At 37.4% G+C, this 21,696-nt stretch overlaps 4 protein-coding genes across 6 annotated transcripts; 1 reads left to right on the top strand and 3 right to left on the bottom strand.

Annotated features, from left to right (window-relative positions):
* Positions 1–748: 748 nt before the first annotated feature.
* Positions 749–2,722, bottom strand: LOC147290550 (Nuclear transport factor 2 (NTF2) family protein). Its single transcript, XM_086237473.1, has 5 exons — positions 2,213–2,722; positions 1,943–2,097; positions 1,717–1,783; positions 1,231–1,282; positions 749–1,130 (listed from the first exon to the last, which is right to left on the bottom strand). The coding sequence occupies exons 1-5, from the start codon at positions 2,565–2,567 to the stop codon at positions 1,037–1,039; spliced, it is 723 nt and encodes a 240-aa protein (XP_086093599.1). The 5' UTR covers positions 2,568–2,722; the 3' UTR covers positions 749–1,036.
* Positions 2,723–3,095: 373 nt separating this feature from the next.
* On the bottom strand, positions 3,096–7,243 carry LCBK2 (Diacylglycerol kinase family protein). 2 transcript variants are annotated; one of them, XM_086237471.1, is made up of 12 exons: positions 7,017–7,243; positions 6,815–6,891; positions 5,994–6,047; positions 5,835–5,894; positions 5,261–5,338; positions 5,049–5,095; positions 4,917–4,957; positions 4,722–4,806; positions 4,500–4,614; positions 4,272–4,394; positions 4,069–4,169; positions 3,096–3,559 (listed from the first exon to the last, which is right to left on the bottom strand). In XM_086237471.1, exons 1-12 carry the CDS (start codon positions 7,204–7,206, stop codon positions 3,430–3,432), a joined length of 1,101 nt encoding a protein of 366 aa, XP_086093597.1. In that variant the 5' UTR covers positions 7,207–7,243; the 3' UTR covers positions 3,096–3,429. The 2 variants fall into 2 exon arrangements, with proteins under 2 accessions (XP_086093597.1, XP_086093598.1); XM_086237472.1 differs by having other exon boundaries at positions 4,069–4,154.
* Positions 7,244–7,771: 528 nt separating this feature from the next.
* LOC147290548 (Ribosomal L5P family protein) lies at positions 7,772–10,452 on the bottom strand. Its single transcript, XM_086236599.1, has 3 exons — positions 9,980–10,452; positions 9,062–9,262; positions 7,772–8,232 (listed from the first exon to the last, which is right to left on the bottom strand). The coding sequence occupies exons 1-3, from the start codon at positions 10,232–10,234 to the stop codon at positions 7,897–7,899; spliced, it is 792 nt and encodes a 263-aa protein (XP_086092725.1). The 5' UTR covers positions 10,235–10,452; the 3' UTR covers positions 7,772–7,896.
* A 4,019-nt stretch (positions 10,453–14,471) lies between these two features.
* LOC147290547 (chorismate synthase) lies at positions 14,472–21,271 on the top strand. Of its 2 annotated transcripts, none has more exons than XM_086236954.1 (10): positions 14,472–15,489; positions 15,603–15,701; positions 15,901–16,103; positions 16,722–16,915; positions 17,077–17,185; positions 17,336–17,649; positions 18,001–18,426; positions 18,697–18,775; positions 18,892–20,523; positions 20,916–21,271. In XM_086236954.1, exons 1-10 carry the CDS (start codon positions 15,422–15,424, stop codon positions 21,074–21,076), a joined length of 3,285 nt encoding a protein of 1,094 aa, XP_086093080.1. In that variant the 5' UTR covers positions 14,472–15,421; the 3' UTR covers positions 21,077–21,271. The 2 variants fall into 2 exon arrangements, with proteins under 2 accessions (XP_086093080.1, XP_086093078.1); XM_086236952.1 differs by having other exon boundaries at positions 18,694–18,775; positions 20,916–21,269.
* Positions 21,272–21,696: the final 425 nt, after the last annotated feature.

Below are 21,696 nucleotides of genomic sequence, written 5' to 3'. Positions count from 1 at the left end.
TGAATTTATTATTATTTTGCTCACATATTTTTAAATTAACAGTATAGAGAATCCATATCCTATATATTAAAGAGATCGAAACTTGAATATATAATCCTAACCTATTTTCTTATTTTTCATCATCACTTGAGCTAAATTCAAACATTTAACCCACTTCTATTTTATAATCAATATTTTTTTAGTACGTTTGCCTAGTTCAATTTACTAAAATGTTCCATAAGTACTTTATTCATTTTGCTTTTCTTTTTGACATTTGCCTATTGTATTATTTTTTAATGGGTGAACATTTTGGTGTGTTATATTGTTAAATTGTTAATTTGAATGTACAATTAATTAAAAATTTATTTGATTGATAGTCTAGTGGCATAATGTGTTATATTGGTGTGTAAAGTGTATTTTTATTTTTATTTTTTCTAATTAAAGCACCCCAACAAAATATTTCCCACGATGTAATTACTATAAACTCTAAGGTGATATGAGCACAACTTTGACCATATTTATTCTTCTATAAAGGGAAAAGAATAGAGGCAATTCGTTAATGAGTGACCAATTGATGGACTTACTTTGCCTATAAAGAAAAAAGAACAGAATTTAACTATGCTTACTAATTTTTGGTAAGTGATTGCATTGAACTTTGTTTAGCATTTCTTTCGCTCTTTCTTTTTTAGTTTTTGATTTTTTGGGTGATTGCATCATATGCACTCATGAAGTAATGGGGTGGAAGTTATTTCCAAGAAGAAATGCACAATATTCACATTTATTTTTGGACATTGATTTAAAAGGCAAAGCCAAGTAGCCAACAGTACATAATCATGACTACCATCACATCCCTCGTTAAATACAAGTAAATTCTTTTTCCATATAAACCATCAAAGTGCTGATCATAATTCTGTGATAAATTAGCCATAGCTTGTCAGTCATGTCCCCCCTTTCCATTTTTGGAGTATGATTCAACCTACTTTTCCAATCACAATATAAACTGAAACAAGTCTCTGAGACCACAGCTAGCTATATTATATATTCACCAACAATCTCTTCAACCACCTGTTTTCTTAAGCCAAAACCCCCGGCTAGGCTTTAGAATTTGCTTCAGTAAAACCATTTTGGGAACATTCCAATGCTCTACATGCCTGAAAATTTTCAAACAGAGCCAGTTGAATTATATATGACATGGTTGGAAAGATAGAAAAAAAAGTCCAAGTCCCCTTACTGCAACAACTATCAAGTTACCTGCACACTTTCCCGGAAAGTGCATCAAAATAATATTCTGTGTATCCACTTGCTGCAACAAAGCTTAATAAAGTCAGATACAGATAAAAGTAATAGTAGACAACTGGTTCAGAATTCAGCTTAAAATAAGGACTTTCTTTCCTTTTTATGTAATCAGCTAAGCTTGCTGAATGAGTTTAAAACAAGCATGGCCTGCAGGTTTTCAAGCATTTATGCACTCTAAATAGAAAACAAGTTGAACAACCTAGTGAACCCGCTCAGGATCAGTGATAAAAGAGTGAGCATGAGATAAGCTGTAAACTCCAACGTCTGGGTTTGAACTTTTATGGACACAAAAATTCGCAAATGTACTTGACAAGTGTGTCTTGATAAATGTGGTTTGCGAGTGATTGCAGGGAAAGAACATAGTTAAAAAAGAAATGGTTCAGAAGTAAGTTATGACCATTTTAGAGCCCTACAGGCTAAAGGCTAAAGCTAAAAGCATACCAGACAGAATGGGTCTCCAAGGGAATGACAAGATACAACTAAATCTCCAGTGACCAATTCCTTTATCCTGTAACCAAATAAAATTTGAAGACAACTTTATAGAAGTTACTTTGAATATAAAGATATGAATTCAATAAGTTTATAAACTGCTTGTTCATATAGAAGGTGGCAGCAAAAAAAATTGCAACACTTTGTTGTTGCTGGAATGCCGAGCAATTTACAAAACCTCAAAATCTTCCCACTTCATGAGCTTCATATTTGACTTCTTCAAAAGGGACCCGAAATTTGTACAGTTTCTTTTGAAGCGCTGAAGCCCTTTGAAGGAGCTTGCTGGATCAGCAAATTCACAGTCCTCTTCATAAGCATCAAGTGTAAGGTTCCCTATAGTAATGAAAGGGTGAAGATTACCCAGTTAGCATAAACAAATTTATCAGTAACATATTGAAAATAGTGTATGTAACAATAACAATATAAGTTCAACTGGGTTCTCAGAAACCTGTGACAAAGTATGATCTTTCAAAGTCCTCTTTGATGGATTTTACTACCATGGCACGGTCAACTGCTCCCGACCCGTCTCTTGCAAGCTCGAGAGCAGTTTCAGGAGCTTCAGCATTCGATGGTGGCCGGAAAAATGAAGTGGCAATTCCCAGAAGTTCAGAGCCATACCAAGCCACCTTAAGCACTGCATTTTGAGGTTGGGATTCCCTCTCAGTTGGTGACTTGTTTGTTGGGTTTTTCCCACTGCAACGAAATCTGCAGATACTGAAACGATGGTTTGGCTGGAAAGTGGTGTACTGGTGCTGGGCAGTGAGGCGGGGAGTAATGGAAGCGTAGGAGAAAGTATTTGCCATAGAGGCTGCTAGTTGGACTTGAGGTTGGTCCCGCGGTCTCACTTAAATATCTAAGACAACAGTGAATGGTAGCCATAAATAAATTAAAGAAAAGAAAATGATGCTTTTGAAGGCCTTCCCACCAAACTACCAAACTCCTTCCCACATGGACCTCATATCTTCACCATTCACTACAAAACTAAAAGGGAAAGAGTTTATAGCTCGCATTTACGGACAAAGTTCGACTCTCACATTCCCCTTTCTCCCCTTTCTCTGAATTAAAAAGACATTAGATTCACAACACTTCCAACGCCTCACAGATTCCTCTTTATTATCCAAAAAAAAACACAGATTTCCCTTATTGTGCTTCCTTTTAGGATAGTTTTTCTCTGTTACAATTACCAACAAAAGTTAAATGCATTCAAGAATGTCATAAATCCCTCCCTCCCTTGAGATTGAGGGGGGATGATAAGCCAGGAAATATACAGCAAATTATGCAGTATGCAGCAAAACATAGGAGTGCAATCTAATATACAACACACCAGCATACACCAGAATAAAAGTCAATACCAGTTCTAATTGACCGCTCAAGAACCAGTACAGGTGACATGTCAGCAGCTTCAGTTTGACTGTTAGAGATTGTAAGAATAGTTAGAAGTTAGGCGATCAGTTATGATGAGATGTAATTCTATTACAGTCTGTTAGCTTCCTTTATGGTAGTCACTTGTATGTATAAATATAGCTGCAGCTCTCTATCATTAATTATCCAACAAGAAAGAATTTTCCGGTTCATTATCTTTCCAGCATTAGAACTAAGCTTAGCTTTCTCTGCAAACTCTTCAATGTATTCAACAAGAACGAAGCACAAGCTCCAGGTTTCATATCAGCATATCATCTCAACCGCAGAAGGTAATAAGCAAAACTTCCTAGGCAAGAATCCTAAATGTTCGCCATCAGATTGAACAAAAATGCTTCCACTGCCTGAAATGTCCTCCACTTCAATAGAGTGCACTCTGCAATAAGAACAGAAATGTATGAAAGGAAACCACACAAGACAAAACACTGCATCTGATAGCTGCGGATGAATAAACTCAAGCAGCAAATTCAAATTATTTGACTCCTGACGTCTTGTAACTTGGAAAACAAAAATATACATGCATGCATCCTGAAAGAGTGGTGAACCAAATTACACCATAGTCAAAAGCCTCATGACAAAATTGTAAACAGAAAAATTTATATTCAATATGTATATTCTGATTAGAACTAAACATATCCATCAAAATCTTCTGGGACAGTTATTCTATAACCTACTTACATTCCTTTGTGTGGATGATTTGTATAGATTAAGAAAAACATCAAGGGTCCATAACATATCTGTCTAATGTGATGAGTGCAGTTGGTTACAAATAAAGAAAAATGGAAAAATGGAAAAATGTGTCTGTGGAGAGAGAGAGAGAGAGAGAGAGCAAAGAACGTGAACAGTATATTATTCTATAACACAGCTCCACCTAACAAGACCCACCTTCTTGAAGACACATTTTTCACTGACAGATGTGTCCCACTGTACAGCCTATGCAACTTCAGAAGAAAGTCATACCACTTGAAGTCCTGAAGAATCACAACCTGCCAAGAAGGTTCAGAATACTATAAAAAACACTGCAGTATATACATTTTTTTAACAAAACATTGTGAATAGGAAGGATATGTGCAGAAAAACTAATCCACCTCAAAATTTCCGCTGTGAGGGTCAGCATTTGGTGTGATTTTCATGCCACCACCAAAGTATTTTGCATTTCCGATGCAAAGGGCTGTTACTTGAGAATATACTTCCCACTCCCCTTCATTGATCTAAACTTACAACTATTAGATCAAAGAAAAGGTACAAATGTTCATCAAGAAAATAAACATGTAAGAAATATAATACTGACTACTAGCTGTATTACAAATATTGACCTTGATTTTAAGGTCTTGATTATGGTGCCCAATAAAGGCTTTCAAAGAACCAATAACGTAGCACAAGTTTCCAAATCTCTTGTATCTAGAAGCATGGTATCCTGCTTTTGCACTCCTGCAAAATATCTCACCACCAAAAAAAAACAAATGGCTATAAGATTTCTGAGATCAGCATGTGTCTTTGTTGAGGCTAAATTGTCAAAATTTCCAAGTTAGCCTTACAAATGAATGTCAGCAACATTAACAAAGTAATGAGGTTCTTCAGTTTCTCCACTAATAATACCAACATCTATCCATGATTTCTGCCCTGCAAAAGCCAATTACGCATGTTAGCAGATTATAAATGACAAAGTAAATGCAATACTGTGAATCAGTGTGTGTGTGTGTGAGAGAGAGAGAGAGAGAGAGAGAGAGAACCTTTGGCTATGCGTTCAATGGCTTCATAAGGATCATTTTTCCTGATAAAAAAAAATATACATTCAATGATCTAGAGCAAGTGATAACATAGACTTGTATCAAATGATACCATATTGAAATGCATGAACTAACCAGCCAAATGTTCTGGCAAAATCGGACCCAGTCCCCAAGGGAATGACCTGTAAAAAGCAGGAAATAAATTATTTCTTTCCTTTCAGAAATCCTAACCAGGAAGTTAAGGGATCAATTGAACATGTCACCAATGACTGAAGTTTGCATTAATTGCATGGGAACAATAAACCATTTGAGATTAAAATTATTAGACTCTGAAGGTAATCACTTACACCGAGAGCAGTTGAACGGGTAGCCTCTCTATCGTGATTGGTAACAGGTTTTCCCGCCCAAAAGAATCCATTAACTACCTGCTTATCACAAGCCAATGTAGATGAGTAACACTATTTATCAAATACTTTACATCAGTAAGCCCTTGGGGTTAGCCCAAGTGGTGAGGGTGGGTGGGGTAAGGGTTAGGATTAGGCTAGGTCCAGGGTTCGATTTTCCTCCAATATAGATATCCCATACAAATCATAACACTGCTCGACATTTAAAGTTACAAAAACCAAACATATAGTGCTTAAAACCATATCTGCCCATACATGGTTTAACTGAAGCCTTTGTCCTACAGCCAAAGATTTGGCCACTAATTAAACCTTGAGAGACAGATTTGTTTCCCTTTAGACATTAACTACATTCATCCCGGACAAATCTCTCATCAGATATATGGTAAACAGTAAAAAATGCCCTATCAACCATAGTCCCTTGCGGAATATGAAGGACCCAGGAAAGGGAGAGAAAATGTGGTTGGGTCTAGTTTAGGAAATTCTTTCCATGAATTTAAAATCTCAAAGAAAGTTGCACCTCATGCAGAGTTCCATCTCCTCCCACCGCAATTACAGCATCAGCACCCTCCCGTATAGCCTGCATACCATCAGAATAATAGAGCCCAATTTAAACCAATCTTCCAGCAGAGAAACTAGATTTAGATTAAGCTCAAACAATAGAAGTACCAAAGCCCACCTCCCTCGTTATGTCGATTGCATGAGAAGGGCCTGATGTTAAAGATTCGCAAATCTGCCCATAAAATAAACAAGTGAAATTGATGAGTCCAACACATGTGCCTCAATGGGGAAGCAAAACAGATGCAGCACAGGCTGCCAATGAATAATTGGATAGTGATATGGTAAGCGTCACCCATTTAGCCTTGTTGAGTCACACACACACACACACACGATTACCAAATTCACTACAAGCCTATAAAGTTAAAATGCATGCTGTGATTCTACAATTTTTATTAAATACCTAACAGTGTGGTGAATAGTAATTAGTAAACTATACCATTGGTTAAATCCACCATGCACCAGCAAGAACCGAAAAAGAAAAAGAAAAATGAAAGATATTTCATTTCAAACCACAGAGCACTATTAATAATGACTACCATTAGAGAGGGAAACTTATATGAGGGTATAACTTCGAAAATTGTAAGATTGTAAGATTGTAAATTGCTTTAGAAATAACTTTATTTCAGGGATACACATGACCTAACAGAATTATAGACTTAACATCACAGAATCATAGACTTAACATCACAGAATTATAGACGAATATACATCTTTTATGGAATAAATTTATCCCTACTCCCTAGTTATCTTACTGATTGCCAAGCCATATAAATTAATCCAAAATGATTATAAGCAATACATGTACAACCAACTTGACATAAACTTAAAGGGTTCCAAGTTCCAACCTCCAACGAATTAGTTAATGAGAATTGAATAACTGGGTCAAGCTCAAAAACACAATCACTTGGTAATAAACCAAAGAGAGAAAAAGAAACTCACATTGCAATCAGTACCAAGGCGAGACCTTAGGTATGGAAGCAGCTTCTTCCACTCCTTACCTGTCTTACCATTAGCACCTGCTCCAATTTCCCATTTTCCATAATTAACAAAACTCAATCACCACACACAAAAACAAAAGCACTAAAGAAAGAAAACACAGAGAGAGAGAGAGAGAGAGAGAGAGAGAGAGAGAGAGAGAGACCTTTAGGATTGACGACGAAAACGAGGTCACGACGGCGAGATGAGGAAGACCCACCTCGCAGAATGGGTGGGTCAACGAAGAGATCAGGGGCCTTGGGTAGCTCTGCTCTGATAGCCCATGGTTTCGCCATAGAAACTCTCACTCCTACTATTCCACCACCGAATGCTATTGCTATCTGATTAATACCCATTTTCTCTTTTTGATTTTGGGTAATGTGGTTTCTTGGATTTCTTTGCTTAAAACAAGTTTAAGTACTTAATAGATTTGTCTGAGATGCATAAATTTATGGTGGGAAAATGTTATCACTTTTAGCAGAGTGAAACTGTGAAACAGAGCAGTTATTCTATTTTTTCTTTCTAAGCAATAAATCTTTTTTCCTTCAATGATAAACCCCACACAGTATGCTAAACTTTACACCAGTGGACAATGAAGTATGAACCCACCATTATTTATAGGTACATAAATTTTTCTTCTGAGAGATAATCTCTATTTTTAATTTTCTTTATTTTTTTGCTAATAATTCGATGGGCTGTCAAATACATTAATATACACACGTGACAAAATTATTTTGATAGGAATCAACGTTGATGGATATGTTTTTAGCTTTCATAAAAACTATTTTATAAATTGATGTGACATTGATTATGCTTTCAATACTTCTTTATTTTTTTGGTATTAAACAAACAATACCAAACAATTTTCTTTTGATTTTAAGCAATTGGCAACTAGTCATTTACAGGCTTACAGCTGCAGAATTTACAAAACACGAATAAGATCATTTTCATTGAACATATCATGCATAATTGTTGGTGTTGGTGGCATTAACTTTGCAAACAATGCAAAACAAGAGCAAAATGTCATCCTCTTCAAACAGCAACCCTCATCTTCGTCCTCTTCCTCCCTTTGAACTGAAATGGTGAGACTTCAACTTCTTCTTTCGCACTTCAGTTGCAGGGCCGGTCTCTCTGAATGGCATCCCCATCAGAGCCAAGAGTGTCTGAGCTTCTTTATCTGTTTTAGCGGTTGTTCGGATGCAAACATCCATTCCCCTGCCCTTACCAAGTGCATCAAACCTGATCTCTGGGAACACACTCTGTTCGCGAATACCAATGGCGTAGTTCCCATTTCCATCAAAGCTGTTCGGGTTAAGACCTTGGAAATCCCTTGTCCTAGGAAGCCCCAAGTTAATGAGCCGATCAAGGAATGAGTACATCACCTGAAAAATCCAACAGCAAGCATAGTGCATGAGATTCGATGCATTTGGCTTTATGAGATTTGATTCACTTACACAATTACAGTTTGTAAGTACTATTTTGTAAGGGAATTTGTTTCTTTATCAAACTAATTCTTTCTATTGTAACAGATTACCAATTCCTTGTATCACTATCGCCATCACCAATGGAGAGTTACTATCAAGTTATTAACATCACTAACATTGACTCAGCATACCAACCATGGAAACTGCTGCAGTAACCACCCTCATCATTGTAACATCAATGTGAGCATGACCACACAACTGCTAAGAAAGTCGGTGTCGCCACCACTACCGTAGTTTTTCTAACAACCATACACATCACCAAATCCATCTCAACAATATGACTTCATCAAGGTATCTATTGCACACTATTAAAAAAAAATTGAGAAAGAAAGAAATTTGGCACTCTTTGTCATGGTAGAACCTTATACATTATGAAGAAGCTGCTCCTTTGTGGTGCCATCATTAATATATTTACAGACTAACTTGTGATTGTGACTGGGCATTTATTTAATCAATCCAACAAAAAAATATATATATACATATATATATATACACACGAGTGTTGTGTTACCACTATCATGTCAAAAACCGCGAGAAGGGCCTATGCATAATTTAAAGTGTTATCTTGAATCTTGATTAACAAAACTCTAAATATTGTACAGGAGACGATAAGAAACATGAATTATAGAAATTATCACAAGCAATAAAAAGAAACAGTCTTGTTAATATCTATGTAGGCGAAATCAAGCTGAAAATAAGATTCAAATTAAGGGGGAAAGCAACTCACATTTCCTCTGAGTGTGACAGCAATCCCAAGCGGCTGGCCTTCCCTGATCTTGAAGGTAGCAAGGGAAACCTTTGCTCGTGTCTTTACGGGTCTCTGCCCTGTAATGAGGGCTAAGTCATTCATTGCTGCTTCCAATCCCTTGGCATTCTGTTGAGCATCTCCAATACCACAGTTCACCACAACCTTCTCAACCTTTGGCACCTACCCAAGTTCCATGTTGCAGAAACAAAAGCAGATAACACTCCATTAAAATGTTGAATCCCATTGAAGAATAAGAAAACTATTGAAAACAATATAGACAAGAATATCAAGTCAATAGCCTTCCATTGCTTACAAGGATAGTGCATCCATGAGATATCTTAATTGGGAGCAAAGAGATTGAATTTGACTCCCAAATCATCATCACAATGATATAGATAATTCAACATCATAATAAGGGAAAATTATAATCACAAAATCTTCACTTAACAAGGCAAGGGGGAATAACCATCAGTATAACACAAAATTCTTTATTTAGGGAAGGTATTACAACATGAACATTTGAGTCCAGGGTGAGAAGATTGTATTCCAACATGAAAATTGAACCACATTGTCACTATTTTTCCTCAAAATTAATTTATTACTGAAAATTCAGCGCAGCTAAACTAAAAAAGTTGTTTTCTTGCTCCTCAAAACCCCAAATTCACAATCCAAAACTCAACTTCGTACCTAGTTCCTAAAATTAGGAGTCAAAGAACAACACATTGATCCAATTTTCCACCAAAACAAACAAACCCCATTTCAATAACCATTGATGCACGTCAAAATCTACAACCCCAATAATTATAGCACAACCCCATATCCAGAAAAATAAAAAATCGAATAATTATGTAAAAAATTAAAACAAAAATACAAAATGGTAGTTTTGTTTTAGTTCACCTCGTGGATGTTCTTGTAAGAGAACTCTTCTTTGAGCTTAGGAACGATTTTTCCAAGGTAGGTGGTCTTGAGCCGACTGACCTTCTCTGCCTCTGACTTCTCCACCAGCACTACTTCCGCCGCCTTCACCGTCACCACCGAGCCCACATTTCTAGGGTTTCCGTACGACAGTCTTACGGAGGGCGGAGGCGAAACAACTGGGAATTGACCTAGAAACGACGACGTAGCAGAGCGTAAGAGCGAAGGGCAGGCCATCGGAGGTGGGTTCTTGTTGTTGTCTCTGTTCTTTCAGTATCCGAGTGTTTTTGAGCTGAGAGGGGAAGGGGTTTAGCGGGTGTGGTGGTGAAAGGACCTCGGGTTTGAACTTATTTACGAGAATGCTGCAGGTAGAGTGAGGTGGGTGTTTTGTAAATTTAGGCAAGATTAGGGGTTATTTGTGGATGTTGTGTTCTGTGAATGAAATAGGATAAGGTAAGGTACTTCGGAGCAAATGATGCTAGAGTATCATCTGTCTAGCCGATGGCAAAAAAAATTGGCTAAAGTTCATTCAAAAACATACCCATCTAAAATTTAAATTGAAAAAATTAATTATTTTTCTTATTTTTCTTGTTTACCTTCTCCACCTTCCACTCCCTCTTTTCTCTCTCTCTGGTCAACCCTCCCAATCCACCCCCACCACAACCCGCCGAACTCTCCCCCTCCACTTTATCGACTCTCTCTCTCTCTCTCTCTCTCTCTCTCTCATTTTTCTTCTTCTTCCCCGTGTCTCCCTTCTCTCGCGTGACTTCGTATAATCTAACCGTGACCAGGCTAACTCCGGCCAAACCCAGCCGACGCAGCACCACTAGTCAACAGCTCATCTCTTCCTTCTCTTCTCCCGTGCGACTCCCTCCCTGTGCGCACCTTAGCTCAGCCAAGGCTGGCCATTTCCCGATAGCCCAAGGCCATCGGTGGGTCCCCCTGGGATCGAGAAGGTGAAGGTAAGGGTGGGGTCGGGAAGAGCTGGGTTGGGAGGGTTGGAAGGGTTGGGCGGAGAGATAGTGAGAGGTGGAGAGAGGTAAAAAATGAAAAGAGGAAGAAAAATTCATTTTTTCAATTTAAATTTTAGATGAGCTATGTTTTTTAATGATTTTGTAGATGATAGATGCAGTTGAAATACTTTCTATAGATTAGTGTTTAAATTGAACTTTAGCCAAAAAAATAAGCATGCTGCCCAAATTTATTAACAAATTAGTAAAAATGGTGAAGTCCCAGTGTCCTACTACTTAGAATATTAAATTTTAATGTAAATTACTCCCAAAGACAACAAAATGTAAGGTTCTTTAACTAAAAATTCATCTAAATATATATTAGGGCTCGGCATATGCAGTGCATTTGCATCTGCAGCTTTTTAAGATACAGATGCATTCACATATGCATTTGGAGTTAATTTTAGAATTGCATCTGTAGTTTTTAAGATATTTTGAACTTGCATATGCAATTTTTAGGATGCATATGCACGTGTTTATATTGTAAATGCAGGCTATTTTTGCAACTGCCGAGCGTTCGGTAAGAATGTTGTCTTGAAAGTTAAGTATTGGGGCTAGTAGATTGTGAGCTAAGTACATTTATCATTTTGATCTTCTAAATAAAGTACCTTAAATTTTATAAGAATATTAAAAAGTAAATTAGAGGTTGATATCCATTTTTGCTTTTATATTATGTTGTCAGATTCTCAATCTAAACTATTGAACAAATACATTTATTTTTAACATGTGAGAAAAAAATTATGGTTTAAACAGTAAACACGTAATAGTAGGAACTCTTTGTGCCATGTCTTAAAAGAAGAAAACAGAGTTGCAAACTTGCAATTATTTAGCCAGCCTTGAATCAATTAGATAGTGTTGCGGTGTTTAGTTATCCCTCTAAGGATTAATTATGTCGTGTTAGTTTTGTTTTATTGTTTAAACCATAACGCCCCAACATTAATAGAAGAAAAATATCATGAAAGCATATGTGCTCTCAAGTCATAAATCCCACCAATACATCAATGTGGCATTGCCTCATGAAAATACAACAGGCTCTCCTCAAGCCACACATGACATTCCCAAAAGTCAAGATCAATATAGTAAAGCAAATCTACAAATGCTAAGCAAACCTCATGAGTCATACTAAACTTTTGCTTAAAAGCATTTTCGTAGCCCTTGAAAAATCTAATTATGCACTTGACCTTTGATTATATAATTGTGACCAGCCACCTACCAATAATAAATAGTAATTAAAACTTCATACACACAAAGGGATCTTTTAGCGGTCTTATTCATTAAGATAAACATGAATAACAAACAAAGTAATTAATAACCAACATAACCATAAACAAAAGGGAAAAACAATAGTTAAAACAATTTACCATACATACCCAGTTACTCATATTTTATACATATTCCTATTGTTAATTAAAGAGTACATTTAGGTCAATTTAGGATTTTCATCAAATTAATTCACAAAATACTTATGTGAGGTGCACATATATGGTTATTTTGGTATTACATGGAGTTATTTATACTTACACCCTCTGAGGTTTATCGTCTTTTCACATACATTCTCTGAGATTTCAAAACTTACACATACACCCCATGAAGTTTTAAAATTGTTACATATAACTCCCTGCAAGAAAAAGTGATAAATAAACAAAGAAGAAGATATTTGTATTAGACCTGGCAAACGGGTCGTGTTTTGCGGGTTTGGGTCAAACCCGACACGACCCGTTAAGCTTAACGGGTCAACACGACACGACCCGTTAAGTTACAGGTGACAAAAACGCAAACACGAACACGACCTGTATATAAACGGGTGAACACGACACGACCCGTTCTACCCATTTTAAAAAAAAAAAAAAAAACTCCCTAGCTCCACTCCCTCGACCCCAAGCTCTTTCTGATCCATGCCCACTCCCAATCTCAGAGACTCCTCTACCGCCCCTCCTGCCAGAATTTTGAAGTGCGATTGGCTGCTCAAGCCCCTCCCGCTGGAACCAATAAACTCTTTTCATTTATATCATAATCAACAAGCAGTAAGCTTTCTTAATAATTAGTAAGACAAAAAAGTTGCATAAGACAATTCAAAACCCCATTCACCGACAACACAAACACCTCCCAATTCAACCAGAAACCCAATCCAAATCAATGAAATCACGTACATTACATCAAATTACAATAAAAAAATAAAAGCCCACAAAACCCATTTAACTAAAATCCAAACATGAAATATATTCATAAGAAAAAGTGAAAAACAAAATACATAGCAAACCCAATTTATTTAAAACAAAACCAAAAAAAAAAATTGATCAAAAGAGAATGATCAGTACCCTTCGATGGTTAGGCTGATTATCATTGTCTGAGAGCTTATTATTATTGACAGCGAAAGAGTTGTCAAAATTGGGATCTCGTCAGCGAAGTCGCAGAGGAGAAGGAAGTGGCACAGGGAGAAAGAGGAGAAGGAGGCCAACTCGAGGGTGGTGGTCTCGCCATCATTGACCGCCGGATGGCTGTGGATCGAGGAGAGAGAGAGCTCGAGAAGAGAGAGAAGAAAGAGAAGAGAGGAAGGGGCGTGGGTTACTGGGTTGTGAGAAAAAAAATCAGAAAGGTTGGGGTGGGTTAGGGCTTTTAGTTAGAATGACACAAATGCCCTTCTCTTAACGGGTCAAACGGGTTACCCGCGAATTGACCCGACCCAACCCGTTATCTTAACGGGTCACTAACGGGTGACACTGATATCAACCCGGCCCGATAACCTTGAACCCGAACCCGTAAATTTGCGTGTCGTGTCGTGTTAACGGGTCGTATGTATTTTTGCCAGGTCTAATTTGTATTGAAGTTAGACCTTACATTTTGAATAATTTTATTAGGCAATTTCACCACTTAGCATGCCTTTTTGCATACTTGCTCATCATTTTTCGTCTCACTGTAGGAGATTATGAGCAACAGTTTTAAAATCTCAGGGGGTGTATGTATAGTTTTTGAAACCCTAAAAAACGTATGTGAAAAAATGATAAATCTCAGATCATATAAGTGTAAATAACTCGTATTACATACACACACGTAATATTTTAAAGTATTACAAAAATACTGAAATATCCCTATACGTGTATGACACATGAGCATTTCAACAATTCAAGTTGATAGAAATTCTGATTTGACTCTAATATTTTGTTTAATAACAATTTGACTCTAATTTTTTAACTGTTGATAGAGATACGATTAGTAAAATTAAAAAACGAAAAAAAAAAAAAAAAAAAAAACTAACCTGCAAGGATAAAAATTGTAATTTGGCCCTTCTTTTTTACATATAAACTTTCTCTATTTCACCCTTTTAAAATTGTATCACGTTTTTCCTAAAAAAAAAAAAAAAAAAAAATTGTATCACGTATTCACGTTTTACAGTTTAAAAGAGCGCGTGCGATCTCTTACATATTTAAAAAAAATATATCTCAACGATGCGAAGGTGAAGAAGGTCTTTTTTCGTATCAGCCAAGACGAACCATTTTGCTAATTGCTTTGCCTCTCTCTCTCTCTCGGGCTGTGTATCTCTCCCACTAATACCCTCTCTCTCTCTCTTCGTCTCTCATCTCGATCGAAAGGAGAACAAGGCAGAGATCAAACCCTTATTTTTCTGTGAATCTCTCCTCTCTTATCTCTCTCTATTTTTCATTTCGATCCAGGTAGTTCCTGTATAACAAAACCTTAGTTTTGAAAGATCTTACAAAAAAAAAATTTTGAAAAAAAGAAAACCCTAGGCTTTTTTTGTTTTGTTTTTCCCCCTTCTGATTCTTATTCCGGAGCTATTTTCTCATCCATATTCGAGGTTTTTTTGATGAAAATGTCTTGATTTCCTCGTGAGATTCGAGTTTTGATTTGCAGAAAAGGTCGGCTTTCTTTGTATGTGTATATATATGTGCGTTGAGGCTTGAATTGGGCAAATTTTTCATTAGGGAGAATTCGGGTGGTTTTTGAGATATTGGGTAGTATTGGGTATTGTTTGTAGATTGAGCTGGATCAGAAAATGAATTTGCTTTGTTTTAGGGTCTAGTAGTAGTTGCTTAGAATTTGTTGTTGATTTAGATTGCTTGGTGGTTGAGAAATTTGATTGGGTACGTGGCAATGAGTGATGGGTGAGCTGGAGTTACTAATTTTCTTGCACTAAATTGTACGAATTTATGTATCAAAGCCAAAGTGATTTTTTGGGCTAGGAATTGGTGTAGCATTTAGTGGATGTATAAACATTGAAGCTTTTGTTGGAGGTAGGAAAACATTGGGTTGATTTGGCTGCTGATACGGTTTCTGGGCTTTGCCCTTTGGGTTTGGAGTAGTGACCATTGAATTGACGAGCGGTGGTTTTCGCGGTTGAGAGCACTCATTAATCAACTTGTGGTTGGGGACACTGTCTGCACCGACTGTCTGCAGAATGAGCTTAGAGAATGAAGTCCAACAGTTACCAGATCAGCATACTGAAACTAATCATGAAATGAAAAAGTAATAGATTTGTTCTGTTTTCATATTTGATTTAGTTTTAGTTGTATATCTTTTCATGAAAATTTCATTCCTTTTCTATTGGTAACTGTAAAAAATTCTTTTCAATGATCCAGGAAGTTGACAATATCATATACAAGAGATTTTCTGTTGTCGTTAAGTGAATTAGATACTTGCAAGAAGTTACCGACTGGGTTAGACCAGTCAATTATAAGGTCAGTTGCCTCTTTTGGGTTCAATTGTTGTATTTATAGATTGTATTTTTTAAGTTAAGCGTTTACAGATGTTATCTTTAGCTGTTTGGTATTAGCTTGCTTCACCAGGGTTATTGATACTGCTTTACTCATATACATGTTAGGCCTTGCTCATAGTGTATGCTTTTTATTTATTTTTGTTTCAAAATTTTCAAATCAGTGAATTCGTGGATGCTTTCAAAGATCGTCAAAGGATATCTAGTGGTTTTTCATCCCATAGTTTCAGCCGAAATGAGTATGGTTCGTCCCCACCTACTAGGGGGGAAATAACTGGTTATTCACGGGCAATCCCTGGAAAGTGGGAAGGTCGTTCTTCTGGACAGAGTGATAAACATAGTGATTCACAATCTGATAGGGATTCAGGTAAGTTTGTAAATCATCCATTGTATTGATATTTTAGTATATCAATTTCTACGTCCACATGTAGAGTGGTTCTGTTTTTGTTTTCTTTGTATAACTATAAATGTATTTAAATACACATGTTTCAGAAAAAGTTTCACGTGACTGTTATTTCGTTGTGGTAAGAGTGACAGTGATTTTTATAGGAGTCCCCAATAGACTCTTCCAGTATTAAGTAGGGATTTTGGCCTGAAAATTCTTTGTAAGTTATTTAAAATGTAGTCATGTGGCAGAAGAGTACGTTCTGGTCATCATGCAACTTTGGAAATCTTTAGTCTTTCCCAGAGCTCTCCCCATTCTCTTATTATTGACCAAGAAATTGGGGTTTCATTCCAATTTTCCAAAACATTTGAGCTAGAAATGTGATGTTTGACGTTCGTAGGAGGAAAAGACATATTTATCAAACAACATGAAGTGGGCTTCTGTCAAGCTAGCAAAATTAACCCTTCCTTAAGGTGTCTTCATTCTGTGTCATGCTCATATCTGTGGCTATATCATCATATATTCCATCCCTGTAGTGCTGAGTTCCTGTTTTCTAGAGAATTCATCTCTAAACTGTTGAATTATTGTATCAATGTACAGATTCTGTAAGGCATCATGGAAACCAGTCTCGGCGGCCTTGGCAGGTTCCTGAGCATGATGGACTTCTCGGAAGTGGTTCCTTTCCAAGACCAGCTGGGTATGCTGTAGGGGTATCAGGACCAAAAGTTCGACCTAATGATCCTCCCCAGCTCAGTAGAAGCAATGAACCATATCACCCTCCCCGCCCTTATAAAGTAATTTGTAAACAATTTTCATAAGTGAAATGCTTGCAGTAGTGGGTTTAAGTATCCACCACTTTTAAGATACTGCAGTATAATTTTATCTATCTTGAAGGATAGTATAATGCAGGAAAAAAGGCCTCCTAATTATTGTTTTCCTAACCTATAATTTGCAGGCTGTACCTCACTCACAATGGAAGAACAATGACTCACTTAATGACGAAACGTTTGGTTCGTCTGAGTCTACAAGCGAGGATAGAGCGGAAGAGGAAAGAAAGAGAAGAGGTAATTGCTCTTATCTTAGAGGTTTCTTGGTAGAGGAAGGGATTATAACTTTTCTGCTATTTTTTTGGTTTGTCATATGTAGAGTTTGGGTCGGTATGTTCTTTCTGTCAGTTAAATGCAAATTTGAAATTTTGATGGTTTTCCTCCCAGCTTCCTTTGAATTAATGAGGAAAGAACAACATAAAGCAATTCAAGAAACACAGAAGCTGAAGCTAGAGAAGAATAAAGGTGGTTTTGACATTACCTCACTGCTGGATGATTCCAAAGATGAGAAGAGACTTTCGCATAGAAGCAGTGAAATAGATGAGCCTCTCATACCACAGCCTTCAAATAATGATGCTGACAAGTCTACTTTTCCCTCACAAACGCCTGCATCCAGACCTCTTGTACCCCCAGGTTTTGCTAGCACAATTTTGGAAAAAAATCTTGGAGCAAAAACCTTGAACCATCCCCATCAAGTGGAGGTAACCATGCACACATAATTGCATACGTATGCATTTTCTAACCTAGGTCTTCTTATTCATTGAATAAAATGATAATGATCTTGCTAGAAGTTCCAAGAGATATAATTGTTGTGGAAGACTGATGTTCCATGTTCAAGAATTTATAGTCACTTGTATGTGATGTTGGGTTAATACTGAAAACTTCGTCTATGTTTTGTATCTAGTTTCATTTTGCTACCCAGTGTACCCTTTAGTTTGCTTTGCTGGATAAATTACCATCTAGCAGTGGCAATCCAAGATTGGACCTTCCTATTTTTAACTCCAATTGCATACCATTATTAATAGAATGTGTTTGTTGCTTCTTTGTGATAGGTTGGGAATTCTAAACTTGAGGATAACATTTTCCATGCCCGAAGTAACCGTCTTTCAAATGAGACTACTGATAATCAAGAGGAGAAAAAATCAGCTGAACATATGGACTTGGGCAAGCAACAATATGGGAGTGCAAGTACTCATGCTTCAATTGATAGCATCAGTGAAAAGAATCTAAAATTGTCACCACCTCAAGATGCTTATAACAAGATAACTGGCATCGACAGTCCATTATATAATAAAGCTAATACAGTGCAAGCTTTAGAAGCTTCCAGAAATAGTGAAGGGATTGTGCTCAATGCTGAGAATGTGACTGGGAATAAAATCATGGGTGAATCCAGTCAAGATCATTCTACTTCAATACTGGAAAAGCTTTTTGGCAATGTTGTAGCATTAAATGGTGTCGGTTCCCCTAATGTCATTGAGGTAATTGTGGTATCCAATGGCATTTCTTTTTCTATTTATAGATTTTCAATAAATTTCATTGGTTCAGTTTTAGTTGTCAGCATCCATCTGCATGTTTCCCCTTCTCAGTACTTTGAACTGTGTGATTCATGGGATTACATCCATCTGATTTTTATTGACATATATGTGTCAAATGCATGCTTCCCCCCAGTTAAATGAAAAAAAAAAAAAAAAAAAAAACTTTAGCATGAATTATGAGTCTCATGTATATCTTTTGTGTTTCTACAGCAGCATGACAATATATCAGATGAGACACGGAGCCCTCACTCTGTCCAGTCTTCCAAGTTCGCTCACTGGTTTAATGAAGAAGGTCTGCTGCCATGGATCTCTTGGAGTTCAAAGTTTAAATTCTTTCCAACTTCCATCGTTTATCTTTGGAATGTAACACGTATATTTTAAGTTCTAATAAGTTCTATCTTACTGCAGAAAAGAAACCTGCTAATGATGTTTCATCTGGAAGGCCAAATGACTTGCTTTCATTGATCGTTGGCGGTGAAAATGGTGGATCCCATGTTTCTGACCGGAAGATAAGTGATCACAGTTTTCCTAGTTTTTCCTTCCAAAACGCTGAACCTGCAGAGAGGCTTATAACATCAAACGTAGTATCTCCTGCAGTTGGTAACTCTGAGCATTCGTACAAAAAAAATAAACCCGAGGCAGTTTCGGCAGTCCTTACGTGTGAAGACCTTGAACAATCAATTCTGTCTGAAATTAGTGAAAATGGTCAGACTTTGAAGCCCCCTGTTCAAAGGTGGGCTGTACCTGATGGGAAGGCTGAGCAACCAAAAGCTAATGTTGACAATCATGCATCCCAGCACCTACTCTCATTATTACAGAAGGGCACAGGCTTGAAAGATATGGAACCATCCTCCAATCAAGTGATTACATCTTCTGAAAAATTACATGACATTGAAGGAACAACTATTAGCACTGCATTTCACGGTTCAAAAGAGGAAAATGCAGAAAATGTTTCTGATTCAGGGAAGAGTCTGACTCTTGAAACACTATTTGGAACTGCTTTTATGAAGGAGTTGCAGTCAGTTGGTGCACCAGTTTCTGTTAAAAGGGGCCCAGTTGGGTCTGGAAGAGTAGATGTTTTGGAGCCTCATGGGTTACCTTTTCCTGTGATGGATAATAGCCTTCTTCCTGCTGGAATTGAAATTGGACCCAACACAACTAGTCACATTAGCAGTGACTTGACAGCCAATAAAAGGAAGCAAACAAAATCAGATAAGATTGAAGAGCGGTGGCTAGGTTTTGAAAATCCTCAAATTGAACTAGATTCATCACGGGGTGGAACTGACTTGGGGTCTAAGATTGGCGTCTTTGATGGGCCTGCTGCTATTCGGCTTCCTGAAGAGGATAGCTTGATTGCAGTTAGTGAACCTATGAACATCCCAAATTTTATGTCTTCTGGGAATCTAGTGAAAAGCAAATTGTTCTCCTCCACAAACACACAAGTTGACATTGCTGAAAAATTGGCAACTTTGAATTCTGCCTTTAGGGATGAAAGGTCTATCATGGGAAGCCAAGAAGGTCCACCTTTTCTTCGTGGTCCTTATGATATTAGAGAGTCTGATATTCCTTATCAGAACCTTAATGTCCAACCATCTTCTCAACAGCTCCATCATCCTCAACTGAATCGTGTGGGGCCATTCCATCCCTTAGATTCTCATCCTGCTAATATTAATTCTCAGATGAATTTTATGGCACCAGAGGGTATTATCCGAAATGATCCTCCACCAAACCATCAATTTCCTGCAAATATGCTTCGTCCACCTTTCCATCATGCAAACACTGGACAATCTGGGTTTGACGCTCACACTCATCACCCTGTGTTACAACAGATGCATATGCCAGGGAATTTTCCTCCGCCTCACCTGCTACAAGGATTATCCAGTGCTCCACCCCTGCCTCCTCATTCCAACCGAGGTGCACCTCTGCCTGCTCATCCAAACAGTCAGGTGACTAGTTTTATGCAAGAATTGAACCCAATGCCTGGTTTTCCTTTTGGCCCGCGGCAGCCCAACTTTGGTGGCCTTGGAATGCCATCACCAGGTAAAGCACTTGTCTTGGCATTGGTTGTTAGTGCTTGTGGTTGATTTAATTATGAATTTTTTTGAGAATGCATCCTTTTAGTAGCTTGTGACTGGTATTTTACACCTCTACTTGCATTTTTCGTAGAAATTACTTATGCAGTCATGAAACTTACTTATGCCCAAAGTTCCTGACAATTTTTTTTTGGGGTCAAATTTTGACAATGCTTTGTAGCACTTTGAGATTCAAATTTGTTTTAACTTCCAAAAACTTGCATAAGTTGTTTTCTCTTGTTTTTGTGTAAAGTTTTCATCCTCCACTGGAATTCCAGTAGCTTTATGCTTTTATTAACATCAACCGAGCTATACCGTCATGTTAGAAATTGCATCTAATATGCTTACTTTAAAATTCAGCACCTGATGTTGCTGGTGGAAGCAACCATCCAGAGGCACTCCAAAGGCTCATTGAGATGGAATTAAGGTCAAATTCGAAACAGATTCACCCATTTGCCGCTGGTGGACCTAGTCAAGGGATGTATGGACCTGAACTGGACATGGGTTTTGGGTATAGATAGTTCCTCAGATGTTTGTGCTTGTGTATATCAATGTATTCACAGTCTCTTGCTCAGATGTGCAATCTAATGGATGGGCGATGTGCTTAATATTGTTTCTTTCAAATGGGATATGTTGAGGCTTGTGTAATTAATGGATTTTTTTCTTGCCATTGGCATTTAACTGCGATCTTTTCTCTGCTCTTTCTTGATTTCCGGAAGCCAAAAAGAAACAGAGTGATAACCGATGAACTGATGTTAGGATGCCAGAATCAATGAAGTTCTTTGTGCTAAAAAATATGAATGAAAAGGAAACCGGGAAAAGAAAAGAAAACAAACACTTTAGTTCCGACCTCAGCAAAAGGAAACAAAACTTAGTTTGGTGTGAGTTGGGCCTCAACATTTTTAGGGTTATTAAGGTGGGGGATTCAAACTTTAGACCTTTTTTATTGACAGTATGAATTAGTTGACAGTCACCTCTTGGAACGTCAACTTATTGACCGGTGAGTGCTGACTGTCCAGAAACTAGCGTATACTCCATGGCCTCTCGCAGCTTGCAATTGGAAAGATACCCCAAACGATGAACATAATTGGATTTGATGGGATGGATGGAATAAAACCATCGAAATGTTCAGATAACATCA

Source organism: Dryas octopetala, chromosome 3 (genome assembly GCF_963921425.1).
Source record: "Dryas octopetala chromosome 3, drDryOcto1.1, whole genome shotgun sequence".
Classification (NCBI taxonomy): Eukaryota; Viridiplantae; Streptophyta; class Magnoliopsida; order Rosales; family Rosaceae; genus Dryas; species Dryas octopetala.
This window is presented reverse-complemented; position numbering and strand designations above follow the sequence as displayed.